Here is a 21,775-nt window from a genome sequence, read left to right on the forward strand (position 1 = left end):
TGTCTAACTTACATCCCAACCCCTGTATCATAGGGTTATTAGCATCAGTGGCCAGCTGGGATAACTGTAGAGGACCACAGGCTTGTGAGGAAACAGGAAGGGGATCCGGTACAAGGCAGGGCTAGTTGGCTTAGCTCTGTCCTTGGTGTCCACCCAAGCAGTGGTACTGAAAGGCCTGGAGAAAGAAAGCAGAGGATGTCTTGTCCTATTAGAGGGGCAGGCCTTGCCTGCCTGATGCCAACATGCTTGTGTCTGCCTGTTAGCTGGCAAAGTAGACAGGAGGACCTTGTTGTTAGTGTACAGGAAGGAGAGAATGGAGGCTAGGGCTTCCAGGAGGGTGGAGAAGGAGAGTCAGGATCCTGGACCCCAGGGCAAGGGTGTGGATGAAATGGACCCCGGAACCAGAAAACGGGTATGAAGGAAGGGTGTGCACAGTGGAGCCCACAGTGCCAGCTGGCAAGACAGCCCTTGTCCACCCTCCTTGGGAACTCTTAGTCCTAAGGAAAGGGGCCTACTTGACGCTTGTGATGGCCTTGTGGGGAGCAACCAGTCCCTTCCCCTTCAGAGTATCTAGATGAGGGTCTGAGCATTGGTCTTCCTCCCAGCAGTGTTTACCTAAGAGGTAATTTTTCTTTGGGTACCCCAACTTTGAGGACTGTGGGTACCTAAATCCAGGAACCTCTAGAACCTCCCTACACTGCATAGATGTCGGGAGAGAAGGCTATTGTGGGACCTGGTTCTGAGTCACTCCGGCATTGTGTAGCACACCGCACCTGGCAGCTCTCTTACCTTCTCCTGGCCCTGCTATCCACACTTCTTCCCTCTCTCCTGCTTCAGTGCCGTGGGAGGACTCAGTTGTCCAAAGCAGAGGCTTCCTCCGGCCCCTCCCCTGTTCTCCCTGCCCCAGGCAGCCACCCAAAGCTTCCTCTGTGTGGGGCTGGGTTTGAGGTTCAGAGAAACTGTTGACCTGAGGCTGTTGACCAGACTAAAGCTGGCCATGGCCTCGTTCCTCCCTGCCCCCACTCCAACCCAGTCACTCATCACAGGCTAGACAACTGTTTGGGTTTGGGAACCAGGGGGCTAATTATGCTGGAGTCACAGAGGGGCTAGGTAGGAGGACATTCAGTGAGAGGGCCCTGTAATCAGAGCTATGGGAGAGATGCCAACCTGGCCTCCCTGAAAGGCGGCCCCCTTCCCCACCCCACCCCAGGCCTAGCTCATGCGTCCTCTCCCAGCCTCTCCACTCCATTGCTTCTCAGTCAGAAGAGTCCCTGAAGGCTAGAAGAAAGCAGCCAGACTTTGTAGGTAGGGATACAGCTTTATTCAAGGGAGGAAGAGAGAAACAAGATCTAAGCAGGCTGAGATGAGATGAGAGTCACTCATCATTGCTGCCCTCAGCTCCTCTGGGCATGCACCAGACCCTGTTGCAGGTGGTGCTACTGTAGACAGGCAGGGCTAGCAAGCTCTGGCCAGAGCAGCCTCGTGGGAAAGCTCTGGGCCCAGGCCTCTTCCAGCAGGTGAGCCACAGAAGAAAGGGGGCGTTGAACTATAGGCTCAGCTGACCTGAGCCTTCAGGGTGATCCAGGCAGGATCTCACCTGTCTCAGCCAGCCAGACCTCTCCAGGACAGATACCACAGGTCAAGTTATCAAAGCTAAGAGTGCTGGCCCAGAGCAGGGAGGGACATTCCCCCCACCCCCACCCCCCACTAAGTCCTCAGTGCCAGAGGGGCAGTTTCTAATCTTCCCCTGAGGACCAGGAGTCTCCATCTACCCCACTCAGAGTGAACTTCAGCGGCTGGCTTGGGCCTAGACGCACAGGAGACCCTACTAAAGGGGCCTTTAGGGTAGCCTGTCCCTGTAAAGGGAGGCCTTGATCCTTGTCCCCATCCAGAAGCACCTGACCCTCAGCCTGCTCTAGCCCATTCTCCATCCTGCCATTCACTTGCTCTGACTCCAAGCTGGGGCCCTGGCCACTGATATCAAAGGTGTCTCCTGCCCCTGGGACCATGCTGGTCACCTCTTGGGGGGCATCTAAATGGTCAATCGCTTGACCTTCCTCCCCCTCCAAGGAAGCAGACTCAGACCCCTCTGACCCGGAAGGCTCAGCACTGTCCTGAGACACCGTCTCTAGGGCAGTTACAGGAACATTAGCTGCAGCCCCACTCAAGCCATCATCCCAGAGGCCACTGTCACCTACAGATTCATGTTCCAGGTCCCCTCTCTGGGTGATATCCTGGACCTTGACACCTCCACCAGAGGGCCCTGGCCCCCACCATTGAGCCCCTGACTCTGCTCCTTCTTCTTCATCAGCATCTTCTTCCTCTCCCTCCTCCCCACTCTCTTCCTCATCAGCAAACCCATCAGACTCCCCACCCTGATCCCAGCATGCAGGCTGCAGTACTGGGGGCGCTTGGCCCAGATGATTGGACACCTCTTTGGGAAGCCCTGGAAGAAGAGAGGCCTCAGTCCCTAGGTCCTCAAATTCCTCAGATGAGAGGTCAGAGTCATGGCCCTGCTGCTCTTCCTCTGGTGGGTCACTGAGACCCTGGGCAGCCAGGACAGCAGGACTCCAGCCTTCCTTCCTGGCCTCCCCTTGAGGGAAAAGCCTCTGTTCTCCAGCCTGCTCCCATTTTGGGGAGGCAGGAGACTTCAGGTAGAGGCCCAGGGGAGTAGAGTCAGGGAGAGTTTCCCCTAACTCATCTGCCTCACTGTCTTCTCTGCCCTCCTCCCAATCCTGGAGGCCCTCAGGAATCTCCCCACGACCAAACTCTGGCTCATCTTCTACTCTTCCCAGTGCTTCAGTCCCAGCTTCCGGCTGCCACCCAGCCTCCTGGATCCCCTCAGCCTGGGGCTGCAGCTCATGGGCATCTGTCAAGATCGGGATGGGTGAACAGGGTTCCAGAAGCTTGGGACCAGGGACTGTTAGCGCTGCCTGTACACCTACATCTTCCTCTGTCTTAGGGGACCTGGGCTGAGGGGCATGGCTGCCCTCATGGTCTGAGGTCTCCAGCAAGGCCTCCTCTTCTCCCCAGCCCTCCCCAGACTCTTCCCAGCCCTTGCATTCCAGAGTCTCACTGCTAGTCTTGGGTAATTCAGGGATGCCTGAGTCCAGAGCACCTGCCTCTTTTGGTTCCTTTCCAGGCTCTTCCAAGCCCTGAGCTATCTTTGCCTTCACACTTTCCTCCCCCAGGGATGGGTGAATGGACTCCTCCCTGGCGAAATGCCTTGGGTCCTCTAGCCCTACCACTTCCTGCTCGAGTTCCAGTCCAGCTCTGGCAGCCTCTAACCCAAGGGTCACCTCTACGGAGTCTTGTTCACCTGCTTGGGCTCTGTCCTCATCTTGCTCTGTCGCCTCTGGCATTCCCTGAGCAACTGGGACCTCTAGGGCTCCCGTCTGCTCTGGTTGTCCCTCCAGGTCATCGAGGGGCTCAGCAGGGACCCTCTGCTCCTTGGGCTCCGAGCTCCCCAGACTCCAGGCCTCCCCCACAGCATCTTGCAGCAGCTCTCCCTCCTCTGCAGCTTCCTCCTCCCCACCTTGGCCCCTCAGATGCAACTCTGCCTTATCCTCAGTTTCCACTCCTGTAGCCCCCAGGGATGCTTCCTGATCCACTTCTCCATCTTCCACCACATCCTCCCACCTCTGTTGACTTCCAGATCCAGGCAGCTCCCACTCCACCTCTCCCAGAGACCTCAGAGACTCTTGGTGCTGCTCCCTCTCTGGGCCCTCTTCCACTTCCAGGCACTGCTGACTGTCCTCCACCCCTCCTGGTGATTCCACAGTCTCTGGGTTCCACTTGCCCAGAGATCTCAGTTCTTGACTCTCCCTTTCAAGGGGTGTCAGCGCATCTTGGTTCTCATCCACACACCCCAGTGGTTCTTGGGCCTCATCTTCTAGAGGTTCTATTGTCTCACTAGTCACTTCCGTAGACCACAATGGCTCCCGAGTATCTACAGACTTCCCTCTTCCCAGGCACTCTTCCACAGTCTCCAGTGATTCTATGTTCTCTGTTTCTGAAGACTTCACTGTCCCCATACCTCCTTCATTCAGTGACCCTAGTGACTCTTCATTCTCTTTGTCAAGAGATCTGACTACTTCCTGGTCATTTCTAAGAGGCTTTGGTAACTCTGGATCCACCTTTTCTGGAGGGTTCGCTGCCATCTGCTCATCTTCTATAGCCCTCGGTGGCTGCTGGGTCTCTTGTTCAAGTTTCTGTTCCTCTTGGTCCTGACCTGCTAGAGAACTCAGGGACTCTAGATTCTCTTTTTCCAGAGACCCGAAGGTCTCCTGGCTCTCATCTTCAAGAGACTTCCCGGAGTCCTGACTCTCTTTCTCTAGCTTGCTCTCAGCAGCCATCCGCTCCTCTTTCACCACAGAACTCAGTGGGTCATGGTTCTCTCCTTCTAGAGATCTCGCCATCACCTGCTCTTCTTCTTCCTCTGCTTCTGGAGACCTCAGAAACTCCTGGCTTTCTTTTTCTAGATGGTTCACAATCCTCTGGTCCTCTTCTTCTGGAGGCCTCAATGAACCCTGGGTCTCATTTTCAGGTGGTATAAAGTTCTCCCCATTTCTATCTTCAAGAGATCCCAGGGTCTCGTGAGGCTTGTCTTCTAGCAGGCTCTTAATCATGTGGTCATCTTCATCCAGATACCTTGGTGACTGCACATTCTCTTTTTCGAGAGATTCGAGGGAGACCTGGCTCACTTTTTCTAGAGGTTTCACAATTCTCTGCTCCTCCTCTTCTACTTCTAGAGATCTCAGTGGCCTCTGGTTCCTGCTTTCTAGCGGTACAATTGTCTCCTGGTTTTCATCAAGAGACCTCAGAGATTCCTGATTCTCTTTTTCTAGAGGCTTCCCACTCCTCTGGTCCTCCTCTTCTGGAGACTTCAGGGACTCCTGACTCTCCTTTTCTATCAGTCTCTCAAGCATCTGGTCCTCTGCTTCCTCAAACCTTTGTGGCTCCTTATGCTCTTTCTCCAGAGGTCTAAATGCCTGCTGGTCCTCCTCTTCTGGAGACTTCAGGGACTCCCGACTCTCCTTTTCTATCAGTCTCTCAAGCACCTGGTCCTCTGCTTCTTCAAACCTTAGTGGCTCCTGATTCTCTTTCTCCAGAGGTCTAAATGCCTGCTGGTCCTCCTCTTCTGGAGACTTCAGGGACTCCTGACTCTCCTTTTCTATCAGTCTCTCAAGCACCTGGTCCTCTGCTTCTTTAAACCTTTGTGGCTCCTGATTCTCTTTCTCCAGAGGTCTAAATGCCTGCTGGTCCTCCTCTTCTGGAGACTTCAGGGACTCCTGACTCTCCTTTTCTATCAGTCTCTCAAGCATCTGGTCCTCTGCTTCTTCAAACCTTTGTGGCTCCTGATTCTCTTTCTCCAGAGGTCTAAATGCCTGTTGGTCTTCTTCTGGAGACCTTGGGAACCTCTGATCCTCTTTCTCTACCAGTCTCTCAAGCATCTGGTCCTCGGCTTCTGGACCTCCCAGTGGGTATTGGCTCTCCTCTTTAAAAGTTATCAATGATTCTAAGTTCCGTTCTTCTGAAGACCTCACTACTTGATTTTCCTTTCCTAGAAATGAAACTGTCTCTAGTGTGTGTTCAGGAGACATTAATTCTTGATCCTCCATTCTTAGTTCTTCTTCTCCTAAAGGCTTAGATAGTTCAAGAACCCCATTTTCTAGAGTTTTCTCTGCCTCTACATTCTTTTCTTCTAAAGACTTCAGTAGTGTTTGTTTTTCTTTTTCTGGGCTTTTTACTGTCCCCAAGTTCTCTTCTATAGATGAATTGCAATTCTCCTTCCCTGGGGTCTCATGGTTCTGGGTTTTCAGAGACATCAGTGGCTCATCTCCTAGAGCCTCCAGGGTCTCCTTCTGCAAAGGTCCCTGGGAATCCTGGATTTCTTCTGTGTCCAGACCACTTTCTTGTATTTCCTGTGCTAAGCTGTTTTCTACTTTTACCTCTGTGGCTGCTTCTTTCTTTACAAGTTCCCAGATTTGCCCTTCTTCTTCCTGGAATATGCTAGAAACTCTAGACTCACTGGATTCTCTATCTTTATCCTCTAAAATAGAGTGGTGAGGGTTGAGGAGGGGTGGGGCTAAGGGGGTTGGATCATCAGGGAAGTGGTCCGGCTGCTCACCCCCAGGCTCCTCCAGCTCTGGGAGGACACCAGTAGAACTGGGCACTGTGGCCTCAGCCCAAAGAGGCTCTGGAGCCTGTTGCCTCCCACCCTGTGTCTGGAGCAGGGAATGGGGGACATCCTGGGCTCTGACCTCTGCATTTTTAGGACAGGGAGCCTCAGACATAGGTGGGATGGGAGTGCTGGCCAAGGTGGGGGTTCTGGCCTTAAGGAATTCCTGTGTCTTCAGAAAGGCTGTCACAGGAGTCTCAAGGGTGTTAGGCAAGGGGGAAGAGAAGGATGTCGGGCTGAGGACAGGGAGCACAGATCCCAGGTGCTGGTCCTCTGGTATCCCAAGGAAATGCAGCTTCAGCTTGGGGTCTGGAAAAGCAGAGTAAGAAGCACTGTAAGCGGGCTGGTGAGATGGCTCAGTGGGTAAGGGCACTGACTATTCTTCCGAAGGTCCTGAGTTCAAATCCCAGCAACCATATGGTGGCTCACAACCACCCGTAATGAGATCTCACGCCTTCTTCTAGTATGTCTGAAGACAGTAACAGTGTACTTATTTATAATAATAAATAAATCTTTGGGCCGGAGTGCATAGGGACTGGGCGAGCAGGGCAGACTGGAGCCAGCAGAGGTCCTAAATTCAATTCCCAACAACCACATGAAGGCTCACAACCATCTGTACAGCTATAATATACTCATATACATAAAATAAATAAATAAATCTTAAAAAAGAAAAGAAACACTATAAATATGTCCTGACTTCACCCAGAGCAGCCCTCATTTCAGCCATTTTATCCGAGCCCCACTGGTTAGACTGGGGACATCAGTACTGTGGGGACAGGGAGTGAAGACTTGGACTGATGCTGCTTAGGGAAGAGCTTCCAAGGAGAGCTTCCAGGAGCAGTCGGCTCCGCCTCTTACCGGGAAAGCCAAGAGAAGCCTGGGAACATCTTCCAGGTGTCTGCAACCGAGAGTTCTCAGCCTCCAGCAGAGTCCTGGTGGGGAGTGGGGGAGATGGGGTCAGGCCCAGCTGAGGTTGCATGTCCTGCCACTGCAGGATCACTCTTTATTGTGACCATTGTCATATGAAAGCCACACAGTCATATACCCGCAGATATATACTTGGTGAACCCATATTTGAGACACAGGGAGACCCCACATGCAGATTCCCACAGTCGGATGCAGGGCCAAGTGAATTGCTAACACTTAGATCAGACTCCTCAGATCATTCTCCGCCTCCCCACCCAAGGCCAAGGCCGATGACCTCATCCTCCGAGAGGGAGGCTGATTCTCATGCTAATTATTGCCTTTTGTCCACACTACCATCTGGAGGGCCTGAGAAGGAGGGGCTCCTCAGGGGACGTAGGAATTCTCAGGCTGTTCCCATGGGATGGCTCTCTCCTCGGCCCCCAGAGCTGGTGACAGACAAAAGCAAATGAATTCAGCTCCCCTTCTCCAAATCCTTTTCAGACCTCAAACACCAGTGCTTACATTCCTCAGAGCTGCCCGGACCCTTCCCCTCGCCTCAGAAGACTGACTGGGGCCAAGGCCCTCATCTTAGGATCACAAATCCTCCTTCAGGCCAGAGGTCTTTAGGTTCAGAGCTGATGGGAGGAGATGTGGGGAATCCGTTCACGAGGGATTCGGAACTAGTCCCTTGTTTCCACTCATGGCCTCTGAGCACATCTGGTTCTCAAAGTAGCCTTTCCTCCGTCCTCACAGCGTCCTGCCTTGTACATTCGGTCCTTCCTAGACACTCACTGGCTTCCCTTCTCTGGACTCTACCCTCCAGCTCCTCTCCTAGACCTGTCTCTGGTCTTGCCTCTTTGCCAGTGGATTCTGGAGAAGGGCGACATCCTGTCCTGGCCCCATACTCTGGCGGGATATCCTCAGCCCTCAACAGTTGGACTCCAGTCGGGACCTCTTCCGACAGACAGAGGCTGGACACAAACCACCCACAGCTGTTCCACTCAGCCTTCCCGAGGCAGCCAAGAAAGGGGCAGCAGGGAGCTGGGCAGGGCCAGTGACACGAGGGCTTGAAAGGAAGGCAGAAGGCTAGGCGCCCAGCTCTTACCCCAGACACAGATGAGGCCCGGGCCAGGGGACTGGTGAGCATGACCAGGCAATCCTGCAAGGTCTCTCTCCTGAGACCGCTCAGGTGTCCCTGGGATTTGGCATAGACACTGGAGATTGCCTGCCTTTCAAAGAACTCGAGTGCAGGTGACTGTACCCTCTGGTCTCCTCCCTGAAGACTGAGGTGTCTCTTTAAGCATAACCATCTCTTCTAGTCCTGAACCCGGGAGCAGGTGGGCTCAAGTTTATGCCTACCAAGCTGCCAAGCCAGACAACCTCTTTGATCTCTGGGACTCATAAGCCTCCATCACAGACAAAAACATTACATAAATAAATGTAATAAAATGTTTTAAGCGAATCTGAGGGCTGGACAGATGGCTCAGTGGTTAAGAGTGCTTGCTGCCCTTGCAGAGAACAGGGGTGTAGTTCACAGCACCAATGTGGAGCTGCTCACAGCCTATAACTCCAGCTGCAGGGGACCCAGTGTCTTCTGGGCTCTTAAGACACCTGGACACATGTGGCCTATACACAAATACACATAAATAGAACAGTTTTACAGAGTCAAGTTTCGGGGCCCTTCAGCCAAGGAGACAGTCAGCACTGTGTACCTGTATGTAGCCACTTCCAGACTAAGGGACATCTTGAGGTGTGCCAGTTGCTGCCCACCTTCCAGGATCTGAGCGATCTGACTCTGTAGACCCTGCTTCTCCTGCTCCAGGGCTTCCACAGCCAGCTGCAAAGCAAGCAGGCAGAGTGAGTGGGAGGGGCCTCAGCTCTGGGCCAGGATGCTCTTCACTGCTCACATCTTTGTAGGGCAGAGTCCTGTTCCTCTACCTGTGTCCTCGCTGTCTGGAGCACTGTGCTGGACCCCCAGACAAGCACAGAAAACACTCCAGGCCTCTCCTAGACCAGGCTTCTTCCTAGGATGCTGATTAAATGGTAACACATGCTATTGAGAATCTAGCTCCCACGGGAGGAGATGGGATAAAGGAGAGGAGATGGGTTACACAGCGGAAGAGGAGGCAAAGTGGAAACAGAAGGAAAAAGCAATTTATCAAGAGTCGCCTCGGGAGGGCTTGGAAGGAAAGCAGCTGGGCCACCACTGCCCCCCCCCCCAGGCTCCTCATAGCAGGCTGGGTTCCTCCACTTCCCACGTGTTCTGGAATCCTTCTCCCCCAAGAAGAGTGGGCAGGTGGCCACGTCGGGACTTCTGTCTGGGCCAAGCAAGAGGCTGTTTTCTCAGCTGTTGGTCACATCTGTGCAATATGAGGGGGAGGGTGCCCCAGGCCTTTGGAATGTGCTTCAGGGGGCTGAGAAGCCTTGACACAGAGAGGGGCTAGTGGTCTGCCGCGGCTCACACCGCCTTCCTTCACTATGGTTGCTAGGGACCTTCTGGTGCGGAGAGAGCATGTGTTGGGCACCTTCTGATTGACAACTGCATAGTGAGGGGCACAGGGAGTCACCCTAGAGAGGGATTGCCATTCAAAGAGTGAGGAGCAGCTACAGTGGGTATTGGCCTGCGGGCCTTTCAAGGGGGCTGTGCTAGGAGGTCTCAAAATTCCATCCATCCTGCCTGTCTGGACAGGGAAGTCTAGGACCTGTGCTTGCTCTGAGCAAGGACTCCTGAATACAGTCGCCCTTGTCCCCACCCCTTTCCTGAAGGTCTCTTGTCATCCTAAGTACCTCCTAGGGCTTGGTTTTTACCAGGGATAGGGTGGGCGTGTCGGTGACCCTCCTCACCTGGAACTTTTCAGTGGCCTGCAGCCGGTCCTGCCAGCGGCCTTCCAATCTCTGTTCCAGCGCCTCTCTGCGCTCCTGGAGGCTGTCGCGATCAGCCTGCAGCTGCTGCACCTCTAAGCGACTCTCCCGAACGCCCCGCACGGCTTGGCCCAGACGCTCGCGGGCCTGGCCCAGCGAGCTCTCCATGTGAGCCACGCGCTCCTGGTAGTCACGCACCGCACCGCGCCACACTTCGCCTAGGCGCCTGGCCAGCTCCTCGACTTCAGGGGCCTGGACGGGGGATGCGTGGGCGGGCGCGGGGGGTCGGCGCGGCGCACAGGCGGCCTGGGCGTTCAGGTGCGCGCGCTCTTCCTCGTGCGCCGCTCGCAGAGCCTCTAACTCGCGCTCCAGCTCGGCCGCCTGGGTGCTGAGCCAGCCCCGCGCATTCTTCTCCGCCTCGAGCGCGCGCCGGCTGCAGGCTGCCTCCTCGATGGTCCGCTCCCGGGCGAGCCGCACCTGCTGGCACCGGCCCGCCACGCTCTCCAGCTCTTCGGCAAGGTTGTCGCGCTGCACCTCAGCCTCGTGCTTCTCCCGCCAGCGCTGATCGACGAGGACCCGCAGGGCTGCCAGCTCTTCGTCGGCTCGGGCTCGCCAGGAGGCGTCCCCGGACTGCGCCCGGAGTCCCCCAAGCTCGGCGCTGAGCAGCTGGTTCTGCTCCTCCAGCGTCTTGACCCGGGTCAGGTAGGCCTCCAGGCGTCGATTGAGCTCCCACATCTGAAAAGATTCTTCCCCGACGCAACCCTCCATGTCGCTGGTCTGGCCCCCCGAGGGCGAGCGGACGTGGAGCACTAGAGAAGGGAGTGGCCCTTGGAGCTTTTAAGGGGGTGAAAGGGAGTAGCGGCGACAGTGACCCAGCGGAAGCGGAGGATTCCAGCAGCGAGCTGGAGCGAGGGTATTCATACTCCCGCCGGCCGGGCGGAAAAGGGGCGGCCCCTAGGCCTTAACCCTTTAGAGTTCAGTGCAACACACAGCCCGGGTCCCTGCATCATTCCGGCTGAGCAGAGAAGAATCAAATTGTAGCCTCGCCCTGGGGGGGATCCCGTCCGGTGCGGGTGATTTTCTGAAAGAGGCTTGAGATACAGCCAGACACCCCAGAACACCCTAAGATGCACAGAACTGGGCCCCAGGACCTCCTTTCTCTACACCCTTACTCAAATCCTCTAGGACTCAGCTCCTCATTTATAAAATGGCTTGGTGTTGGAAACCTCGTGATCTGTTGGAAAAACGGACGGTGCAGTATTTTGTGTATAACAGTAAATACTCACCCCCAAGAGAGGCAACATTGCAGAGAGACACTGCCCGAAGAAAGAAGAGCCCACTGGTACTGAGAGAAGCCTGCCAGTGCTCCGGAGGCTGAGGTAGGATTGACACGAGCCTGGGTAGTAAACACCACCACCACCCCTTTTCTTCAGATGGTTGGTATGGCTATGTAGATCAGGCAGGTCTCAGGGACGCTCCTGCCTTAGCCTCCCCAGTGCTGGGATTAAATGCCTGTGCCAGTACCCCTGCCCAGTTGATGTTAGCAGACACAATGCCCAGTTCGTACCCGCAGAGAGACGTCCTACCCTACCCTACCCCGCACCAGGAAAAGGAGACTGGCAAGGGAAAGTTTTTCTCCTTTGAAGTTCGTTCCCTCTTGTCATTTAGTGAGGAAGTTACGCGGCTCTCAAGAGAGCCCCCTGGTGGCTAAGCATGAAGTCTGGCGAAGAAAGAAATGAAGCTGTGGATTTTCTACAAGGGACCGATACTTAGGCTCAAATATTTGAATGCTTGCTCCCCAGGTAGAGGACCTGTTTAAGAAGGATTGGGGCCGGGCAGTGGTGGCACATGTCTTTAATCCCAGCACTTGGGAGGCAGAGGCAGGAGGATTTCTGAGTTCGAGACCAGCCTGGTCTACAGAGTGAGTTCCAGGACAGCTACACAAAGAAACCGTCTCAAAAATCCAAAGAAAAGAAAAGAAAAGAAAAAAAGGATTGGGAGGAATGGCCTTGTTGGAGGTGTGTCACTGGGGGCAGGCTTGTGCTTGTGCATTGAGACCTGAGCACTCAGCTGCTGTTCCAGTGCCATGACCGCCTGCCTGTTGCCACACTCCCTGCCGTGATGTTCAGGACCCGCATAGTGAGCTGAGGAGAGACTGATTCCCACATGGCATACTGTGACATGGTGCACCTGTACACACACACACACACACATACACACACACACACCAATAAGAAGAAGAAAAACAATAATAAATCTAAATTCTTTAAAATAGCTGTTTGAGTCAATGACATGAGTTTCATCAAACTTTGTTTAGTGAGGCCAGTTTAATCCCTTTAACCCCAGCACGCAAGAGAAAGAATAAAGCCAATCTCTGAGTTTGAGGCCAACCTCTACATAGCAAATGAGTTCTGGGCCACCCAGGATTACATAGTCAGATCCTGCCTTAAAAGGAAAAAAAAAAAATAGGGGGCTGGAGAGACGGCTCAGTGGTTAAGAGCACTGCACTGACTACTCTTCCAGAGGTCCTCAGTTCAATTCCAAGCAACCACATGGTGGCTCACAACCATCTGTAATGGGATCTGACGCCCTCTTCTGGTGTGTCTGAAGTCAGCTACAGTGTACTTACATATAATAAATAAATAAATCGTTCAGTGAATTTTGGCTTGGGATTAGGACAAAGTTTCCAAAAATGTCTGCAATGGTCCTAAACATACTTCTATGGGCAGAATCATTCATACAGATTGGCATTCTCAGCCCTGATGGTTATGAAATCAGGATATCTGGGCTGGAGAGACAGACGCTCCGTAGTCAAAAGCACTTGCTGCTCTTCCAGAGGACTCAAGTACCATTCCCAGCACCCACATGCAGCTCCAGGGACATCAAAGCCTCTGACCTCTGCATGCATCCACACACAGATATACACGCCCATGCACATACATACACACACACACAAATAACATTAAACTATTTTTTAAATTAAAGTATAGATCAATTCTGAAAATGTTGATGGTGTTCCACCATGGACCTGAAGTACCAAATGTTCAGGCAAGATTAAGCTCTACATAAGAATAAACAAGCAGCCGGGCGTGGTGGCGCACGCCTTTAATCCCAGCACTCCCAGAGGCAGGCGGATTTCTGAGTTCGAGGCCAGCCTGGTCTACAAAGTGAGTTCCAGGACAGCCAGAGCTATACAGAGAAACCCTGTCTCGAAAAACCAAAAAAAAAAAAAAAAGAATAAACAAGCAGGCCGGGCAGTGGTGGCACATGCCTTTAATCCCAGCACTTGGGAGGCAGAGGCAGGTGGATCTCTGAGTTCAAGGCCAGCCTGGTCTACAAAGTGAGTTCCAGGACAGCCAGGGCTATACAGAGAAACCTGTCTCAAAACAAACAAACAAAAAAACAAAAAAACAAAACAAACAATAAGCAAGCAATCTGCAATCCTTCCCATTCGCAGGGAAATCTTCTTTCATCTTTTTTTTTTTAGCTTACACAAAGCAATTCATTAACCGAAAATAATTTGAGAAGTCCTGTTCACAGATAGCAACCATGACGACCCCCTTCCTTCCAGTGCTGTCAGAGGGGATGGGGGTGACAACCTCTATCTGCCCAATCTTCATCCCAGAGCTCTGAGGACTGACTGGGCTCCAGGTCCTGGGGTCTTGGTCCTGTTTCCTCCTGTGGCCCGGAGTTTGATACACAGGGTGGTGATGCCCAGCTCCTTGAACCTCTGGGCAACATCCTGGGCAGCCAACATGGCTGCATACAGAGAGGACTCATCTCGGTAAGCCTTTACCTTCATCCCGCCAGTCACTTGGCAGATGGTTTCCTTGCCAGAAAGATTAGTAACATGGACAAGGGTGTCATTGAAGGATGCAAAGGTGTGACAGGCAACAAATACATTCTCTCCTTCAGTCACCTGAGGTCCAAGGCTGATGACCTGTTCTTCCCTCTTTTCCTTCTCCTCGTGAGGTGCCACTTCTGAACGTGCTCCCCAGACTCCTCCACCCCTTCTTTTATCTTTTAAAAATGGAAAGATCATCTGTATACCAAAGATTTGCTCTAACATAAATGTCTTTATGATTATCAGTGTTTGGCTTGTATGCCCGATACATACCTATGACTGTGGATCATGCAAATGTCCCTCAGGCACTGAGGTCTCCAGTGGAAGGAGGCTAAGTGGCCCTTCTCTGCCCTTCCCAGCAGAGTTCCTTGAGCACTGATCATGGCTTACTAAAGCAAACATGGGAGAGGCTGTTTTCCTAAAGCAGACACAGGTGAGAGGATGTTTGGATATAGCAAACACATGAGAGGACTCTTGATAAAGGAGTCTAAATATGACCCCACAGGCAGTAAGAGACGAGCATTGAGTTTGATTTGCTCCACCTTGATATTCTTCGCTAAAGACACGCATGTATTGATTCGTCATATATAGTGTTGTTGGACTCAGCTTGAGAGAAACTTACCCAAGCACTGATCTCAAGGTTCCTGCGGCAGCTTACTGCTTCTGCAGCCTCACCTCAGGCAGGTTGGTGAGCCTGGCAGTTCCTTCAGGATTGAACTACAGCTGCCTGGTGTCTGCTTGCTGAGAGAACTGGACTGTAGCTGCTGGTTCGTGCCTGGTGTCTGCCTGCCTAGAGGACTGGTCTGCAGCTGCTGAATTGTATTTGGTGTTTGCTATGGGACTGAACTGCTGTCAAAGCAGATCGAGCTCGCCCCCAAAGAACTATTGCTGAACAGGTCCACTTCCACCATAGCCTAATAACTTTTCTCTTCTACTACCTTTGCTGGATGGTAGGGATTATTAAAAGTAGGTTGCAGGGCTGGAGAGGTGGCTCAGCGGTTAAGAGCACCGACTGCTCTTCCAAAGGTCGTGAGTTCAAATCCCAGCAACCACATGATGGCTCACAACCATCCGTAATGAGATCTGATACCCTCTTCTGGGTTGTCTGGGGACAGCTACAGTGTACTTACATATAATAAATAAATAAAATTTAAAAAAAAAGTAGGTTGCAAAAAATTTATACCTACAGGGAACCCTCTCTCAACCTTTGGGGGCTGCATTGGTTACAGGATTGCTGTGGTGCGGATGGACCCCAGGACACCATGAATACTGGACAAGTATTCTTTGAGCTGTATTCTTGGCTTTGAGGAATCTGTGAGACTTTCAGCTGCAGTGTTGTGGTTGTTGCTGTTATTGGATTTTTGTTTGATTTTTGGTTTTTTTTTTAAGAGCAGCAAGTACTCTTTTTTTTTAAGATTTATTTATTATTATACATTAGTACACTGTAGCTGTCTTCAGATGTGCCAGAAGACGGTGTCAGATCTCACTGTGGGTGGTTGTGAGCCACCATGTGGTTGCTGGGATTTGAACTCAGGACCTTCAGAAGAACAGTTGGGGGGCTGGTGAGATGGCTCAGTGGGTAAGAGCACCCAACTGCTCTTCCGAAGGTCCAGAGTTCAGATCCCAGCAACCACATGGTGGCTCACAACCATCCGCAACGAGATCTGGCGCCCTCTTCTGGAGTGTCTGAAGACAGCTACAGTGTACTTACATATAATAAATAAATAAATCTTTAAAAAAAAAAAAAGCCGGGCGTGGTGGCGCACGCCTTTGATCCCAGCACTCGGGAGGCAGAGGCAGGCGGATTTCTGAGTTCGAGGCCAGCCTGGTCTACAAAGTGAGTTCCAGGACAGCCAGAGCTACACAGAGAAACCCTGTCTCGAAAAACCACAAAAAAAAAAAAAAAGAACAGTCAGTGCTCTTAACCGCTGAGCCATCTCACCAGCACTGTTGTTATTGTTGTTGTTATTTTCCCCTAAGACCACAGCATACAGCATATGGGCCACATGCCACTACACTAGGTAAGTACAAAACAGATCAGCAGCCATTGAGAGCAAGAGACACAGAGAGATAGAGACAACAGAGAGGAGTGGAGCTAGAGAGAGACAGAGCTACAGGCAGAACCAAGAACAGGACAGAGAAAAGCAACAAAAGATAGAGATAGAGAGAGAAGAGACAACAAGACAGAAAAAAACAGCGGCAGAGATCCCTAAGCAAGCCAAGGCCTCTCTGGGCAACCCAGGAAGAGGCCCATCCTTTTCCCTGACGATTGAAAGTGTGTAGGGTATGGTGTTTCATTGACCGGTGCTGGGGCCTAGACCTGCTGATTCGTGCATGCTCGGCAAGCACTCGACCATGCCGCATGCTTTTATTTTAGCCGTGAATCGAGTAGAAGCCATGTTTATCAGATCTACATTCATGAGAGAAAAAAAAAAAAAAAAGAGAGAGAGAAATGAGCTAGGCCTGCCATTACATCTGTAATCCCAGTACACAAAGGGTTCAGTCAGGAGTACAAGAGGTCAACATGGCTGGAGAGATGGCTCAGCAGTTAGGAACACTGACTGCTCTTCCAGAAGTCCTGAGTTCAATTCCCAGCAACTACATGGTGGCTCACAACCATCTGTAATGAGGTCTGATGCCCTCTACTGTGTGTCTGAGGAGAGCAATGGTGGTGTGCATTATATGCATAAAATAAAAAACCTTTTTTTAAAAAAATCACACAAAACAATAAACTATTTAAAAAAAAAAAAAAAGAGTTCAAGGTCAACCTGAGTTCATAGAGACACAGTAAGTTCAGAGCCAACCCGGGCCACTATGGAGACCAGTCAACAAACAGCGATAGGTGGCATTTTGACTTTTTATTACATTTTAATATATTTTGTGGATTCGTGTGCAGGTGTGCACGCTTGTTACAGTGTGCATGTGGAGGTCAAAGGACAATTCGCAGGATGGACACTCCTGCCACCATGTGGGTTCCAGGCCTTCCCCGGGGTTGCCAGGCTTAGCCACAGACCCCTGCCCTCACTGAGCTGGCTCCACACTTCCAGGTGGTATTTTCTTTTGGGTGCAGCGAACTTTATTGATGGTATTCAAGAGAGTAGGGAGGGCTCCCTAGTCCCCTCCTGTTATTATGGGGGGTCTAGGATGGAAATTGTGAGGGAGATGCTCAGTGTTGGGGGCCGAGTTGGGAAAGGGACTCCTCAGCAATCGAGGGCCTCTCTCTTGTTCTCAGTGTCCTTGCTGGGGTGGGTGGTCCAGGGTTTCTTACTCCTTGGAGGCCATGTAGGCCATGAGGTCCACCACCCTGTTGCTGTAGCCGTATTCATTGTCATACCAGGATATGAGCTTGACAAAGTTGTCATTGAGAGCAATGCCAGCCCCGGCATCGAAGGTGGAAGAGTGGGAGTTGCTGTTGAAGTCGCAGGAGACAACCTGGTCCTCGGTGTAGCCCAAGATGCCCTTCAGTGGGCCCTCAGGTGCCTGCTTCACCACCTTCTTGATGTCATCATTCTTGGCAGGTTTCTCCAGGTGGCACGTCAGATCCATGACAGACCCATTGGGGGTAGGAACACGGAAGGCCATGCCAGTGAGCTTCCCGTTAAGCTCTGGGATGACCTTGCTCACAGCCTTGGCAGCACCAGTGGATGCGGGGATGATGTTCTGGGCAGCCCCACGACTATCATGCCACAGCTTTCCAGAGGGACCATCCTCAGTCTTCTGAGTGGCAGCGATGGCATGGACTGTAGTCATGAGCCCTTCCACAATGCCAAAGTTGTCATGGATGACCTTGGCCAGGGGGGCTAAGCAGTTGGTGGTGCAGGATGCATTGCTGACAATCTTGAGTGAGTTGTCATATTTCTCGTGGTTCACACCCATCACAAACATGGGGGCATTGGCAGAAGGGGCAGAGATGATGACCCTTTTGACTCCACCCTTCAAGTGGGTCCTGGCCTTCCACATGGTGGTGAAGATGCCAGTAGACTCCACAACATACTCAGCACCGGCATCACCCCACTTGATGTTAGCAGGGTCTCACTCCTGGAAGATGGTGATGGGCTTCCCGTTGATGACAAGCTTCCCATTCTTGGCCTTGACGGTGTCGTTGAATTTGCCATGGGTGGAGTCATACTGGAACATGTAGACCATGTAGTTGAGGTCAATGAAGGGGTCGTTGATGGCAACAATCTCCACTTTGCCATGTGGAGAGCAGATGGCAGCCCTGGTGACCAGGCACCCAATATGGCCAAATCTGTTCACACCAACCTTCACCATTTTGTCTACAGGACTAGGCTGGCACTGCACAAGAAGATGCGGCTGTCTCTGGAACAGGGAGGAGCAGAGAGCCCCAGGTGGTATTTAATAGAGACAAACGGAAACTTTCACTTTAGTTTTTAAAAGTCAATAGAAAAGAGAGGAAAGCAGTGAAGAGAAGGATAAAGATGAGTAGCTTGGGTGAGGAGCTGGAGTCATAGGAGGCCGTGAGCCTGCGCTGACCTTACACGGGGATGTGGCTTTCTAAAAGTGGAGACATTCCCTCCAACATTGAGTACCGCTGTGGACACTGTGAGCAAGGGTCTGGATGGGTTGGTTTCATCTCAGATGGCAGGGTGGGCACTTGGAATAATGTGTAATGTCTCTGACTCGAGTGTGTCTCAGGGCTGTGGCTAAGATCCAGACCTGAGTATAGTGGCCTCCAAGTACCGTACTACTCTCCTGATGAGGTTGGTTATGGGGTTGTTTGTTTCGTGGTGGTGGTGGTTAAATTGACACAAGCTAGGGGTCTTCTAAGAAGAGGAAATATCACCTGAGGGTTGTCGTAGAGGCAAGTCTGTGAGGGTAATTTCTCTTCTTTCTTTTTGTTTTTGAGACAGAGTCTTCCCTTATGGCCTTAGCTGACCTGGAACTCACTCAATAGACCAGGGTCCACCTGCCTCTACCTTCTGAGTGCTGAGATTACAAGTGTGCCCCCTCTACAGGGTGGTAGTGGCTCACACCTTTAATACCAGCACTCTGGAGGCAGAGACAGGTGAATCTCCGTGAGTTTTAGGCCAGCCTGGTCTACAGAGTAAGTTCTAGGACAGCCAGGGCTACACAGAGAAACCCTGTCTCGAAAAACAAAACAAACAAACAAAAAAGTGTGCACCATCCACCATGTCCAACCCACTTTTTCTTTATTAATGATAAGTGTTGGAGGGGTCATTCCACAGAGGGCAGTGCCACCCTCAGGCAGGTGATCCATGGTTTTATATATATATATTTTAAGCAAGCTGAGTTACCCATGAAGAGCAAGTCAGTCAATAGTGGTCCTCCATGGCTTCTGCTTCAGTTCCTGTCTTGAATTTCTGCCCTGACTTCCCTCGGTGACAGAGTGTAACCTGGGAGTTATAAGAGGACATAAACTGTTTCCTTTTCAAGTTGCTTTTGCTCATGGCGTGTTTCAGAGCAACAGAACTCTAACTAGGGCAAATGTCCTCAAGAAGTCTCCAGGCCTGTCTGAAGGGCTCTTACCCCACCAGGCACATGAGGGACTGAAAGCACCAAGGGGCCATAGTGGCAGTGCTGGAGCAAGGGTGACTGCTGGGTCAAAGCCAGGGCAGCTATTGCTCTCCACTCCTGCTCAGAGGGCAATGCTACCCTCCAAAGAGAGTGGACACAGTCTCCTACAGAAGGATTTTTGGGGCAGGCCTGTCTGGAGGACTCAAGGGCACAGGCTTGCTTCCCAGGGCCCAGGGAATAGGGGATGGCATCCCAGAAGAGAAGGCTGTGGAGCAAAGGCCTCACCCCAGGAGAGCTGCTGCCAATGGAGGCCAACCCCAGGGCCAGGCAGATGGCACTGTCCCTCTGCAGTGAAAAGGCAGGCAGGCAGGGACAAAGAGCACAGGATTCACTCTGCCAACCAAGCCTTGGCTTAAAAAAAAAAAAAAGAGAGAGAGAGAGAGCTTTCTTTTATTTGTTTTATTTTTGAGACAAACTAAGCTCTAACTCACCACCATCCTCCTGCCTCAACCTCACCACCCTCCTGCCTCAGCCTCACCTCACCATCCTCTTGCCTCAGCCTCCATAGTGCTGGAATTACAAGTGTGAACACTGGCTCCTGGCAAAGTGCCTTTGAGTAGGACTGGAGATCGAGGTTGTTTGTTTTGCTTGTTTGTTCTTCACATTTGTAGCTCTAAGGCATGGACATGCTAAAGGACTATCCAGGATGTTTCTATATCCCAAAGTGTCCGGATAGTTCTGCAATGCGCCAAGAATGACACCAGGGGACAGGGGAAGGCAAAACAGCAGAGCATTGCTGCTGGCAGTGGGCAGAGGGGTCTGAACTAGGCCTGAGTTTATCCCCTCCCCCACGCTCCACCGCTTCACCTCAAAATATAGGGCCAGGGTCCCAGAGAGGTGGCTGACTGTTAAGGGCACTTGCTGCTCTTGTTAGGGACCTGGATTCAATTCCTAACACCCACCTAGCAGCTCACAACTAGCTGTAACTCTAGTTCCAGAGGATCTAACACCTGTCTTTCTAGATGTCAGAAGAGGGTGTTAGATCCCCTGGAGTTGCAGATAGTTGTGAGCCACCTGCCATGTGGGGTGCTGGGAATAGAACCCAGTTTATCTTTTTTTATTTGCTAATTTACAAAGAAATAGGTTTCATTGTGAGATTTTCACACACACACATATATATACATCATTGTAGGTAGTTCTTATTTGTCTTCATCTACACACATATACACTGGAGCTTGCACATACACACACACACACACACACACACACACCCTGCTTTCCTCCTCTTCCTCTCCCTCTTGCTGGTCCTCTTCCTCAACTTCCTTAGCTTGAGAGATGTTACAGAGTTAGCTAGAGCATACCTCTAGGTCTGTCTGGGAGGCAGATCATCCAAGAGGCTGGAGTAAGGTGGGACAAAATGGGAAAGAAAAGAAAGTCACCAGGTGTCGGGCGGTGGTGGTGCACGCCTTTAATCCCAGCACTTGGGAGGAAGAGACAGGAGGATTTCTGAGTTCGAGGTCAGCCTGGTCTACAAAGTGAGTTTTTATTTGCAAACACACACACACACTGCTTTCCTCCTCTTCCTCTCCCTCTTGCTGGTCCTCTTCCTCAACTTCCTTAACTTGAGAGATGTCACAGAGTTCGCTAGAGCATACCTCTAGGTCTGTCTGGGAGGCGGATCATCCAAGAGGCTGAGGGCTAGATGTAGCCCTAGATGTCCTGGAACTCACAGAGGTCGTTTCAAAATACAAACAAACAAACCCCCAAATACAAACAAACAAACAAGTCAGTAAGAGAGGGGCTGTACCGATGGCTCATTGGTTAGGAGCAGTTGCTGCTCTTTCAGTAGACCTACCTGGGTTGGAGTTCCATCATCCACGTGGTGACTCACAACCATCTGTAACTCCTTTTCCAGGGGATCCAATGCCTTCTTCTGGCCTCTTCAGACAGTAGGCTTGCTTATAATTCACAGGCATGCATGCAGGCAAAACATTCACACACACACAAATCACACACACATGGGTGGGGGGAACAATGATGAAAGTCAAGTCCAGGCTGAAGGGTAGGAGCTAGGCTGATGTACTTGAATGACAGCTGCAGCCACACACACACAGGAAGGATGGAGCTTAGTGCCTGATAGCTTTTTTTCTTTCTTTCTTTCTTTCTTTCTTTCTTTCTTTCTTTCTTTCTTTCTTTCTTTCTTTCTTTCTTTCTTCCTTTCTTCCTTCCTTTCTTTCTTTCTTTCTTTCTTTCTTTCTTTCTTTCTTCCTTCCTTCCTTCCTTCCTTCCTTCCTTCCTTCCTTCCTTCCTTCCTTTCTTTCTTTCTTTCTTTCTTTCTTTCTTTCTTTCTTTCTTTCTTTCTTTCTTTCTTTCTTTCTTTCTTTCTCTTTTTTTCGAGACAGGGTTTCTCTGTATAGCCACATAAGGGCTGGTGAGATGGCTCAGCGGTTAAGAGCGCCGACTGCTCTTCCAAAGGTCCTGAGTTC

At 51.5% G+C, this 21,775-nt stretch overlaps 1 protein-coding gene and 2 pseudogenes across 1 annotated transcript; all 3 read right to left on the reverse strand.

Annotated features, from left to right (window-relative positions):
• Nucleotides 1-1,311: 1,311 nt before the first annotated feature.
• Nes (nestin) lies at nt 1,312-10,859 on the reverse strand. The gene is made up of 4 exons (XM_029475558.2): nt 9,932-10,859; nt 8,800-8,924; nt 7,040-7,113; nt 1,312-6,490 (listed from the first exon to the last, which is right to left on the reverse strand). Exons 1-4 carry the CDS (start codon nt 10,715-10,717, stop codon nt 1,737-1,739), a joined length of 5,739 nt encoding a protein of 1,912 aa, XP_029331418.2. The 5' UTR covers nt 10,718-10,859; the 3' UTR covers nt 1,312-1,736.
• Nucleotides 10,860-13,437: 2,578 nt separating this feature from the next.
• On the reverse strand, nt 13,438-13,991 carry LOC110291860 (small ribosomal subunit protein uS11 pseudogene; annotated as a pseudogene).
• A 3,021-nt stretch (nt 13,992-17,012) lies between these two features.
• On the reverse strand, nt 17,013-18,009 carry LOC110290881 (glyceraldehyde-3-phosphate dehydrogenase pseudogene; annotated as a pseudogene).
• Between the last annotated feature and the right edge of the window lie 3,766 nt (nt 18,010-21,775).

This window comes from Mus caroli, unplaced genomic scaffold (assembly GCF_978045245.1).
Source record: "Mus caroli unplaced genomic scaffold, Mus_caroli_1 scaffold_3, whole genome shotgun sequence".
Lineage (NCBI taxonomy): Eukaryota > Metazoa > Chordata > Mammalia > Rodentia > Muridae > Mus > Mus caroli.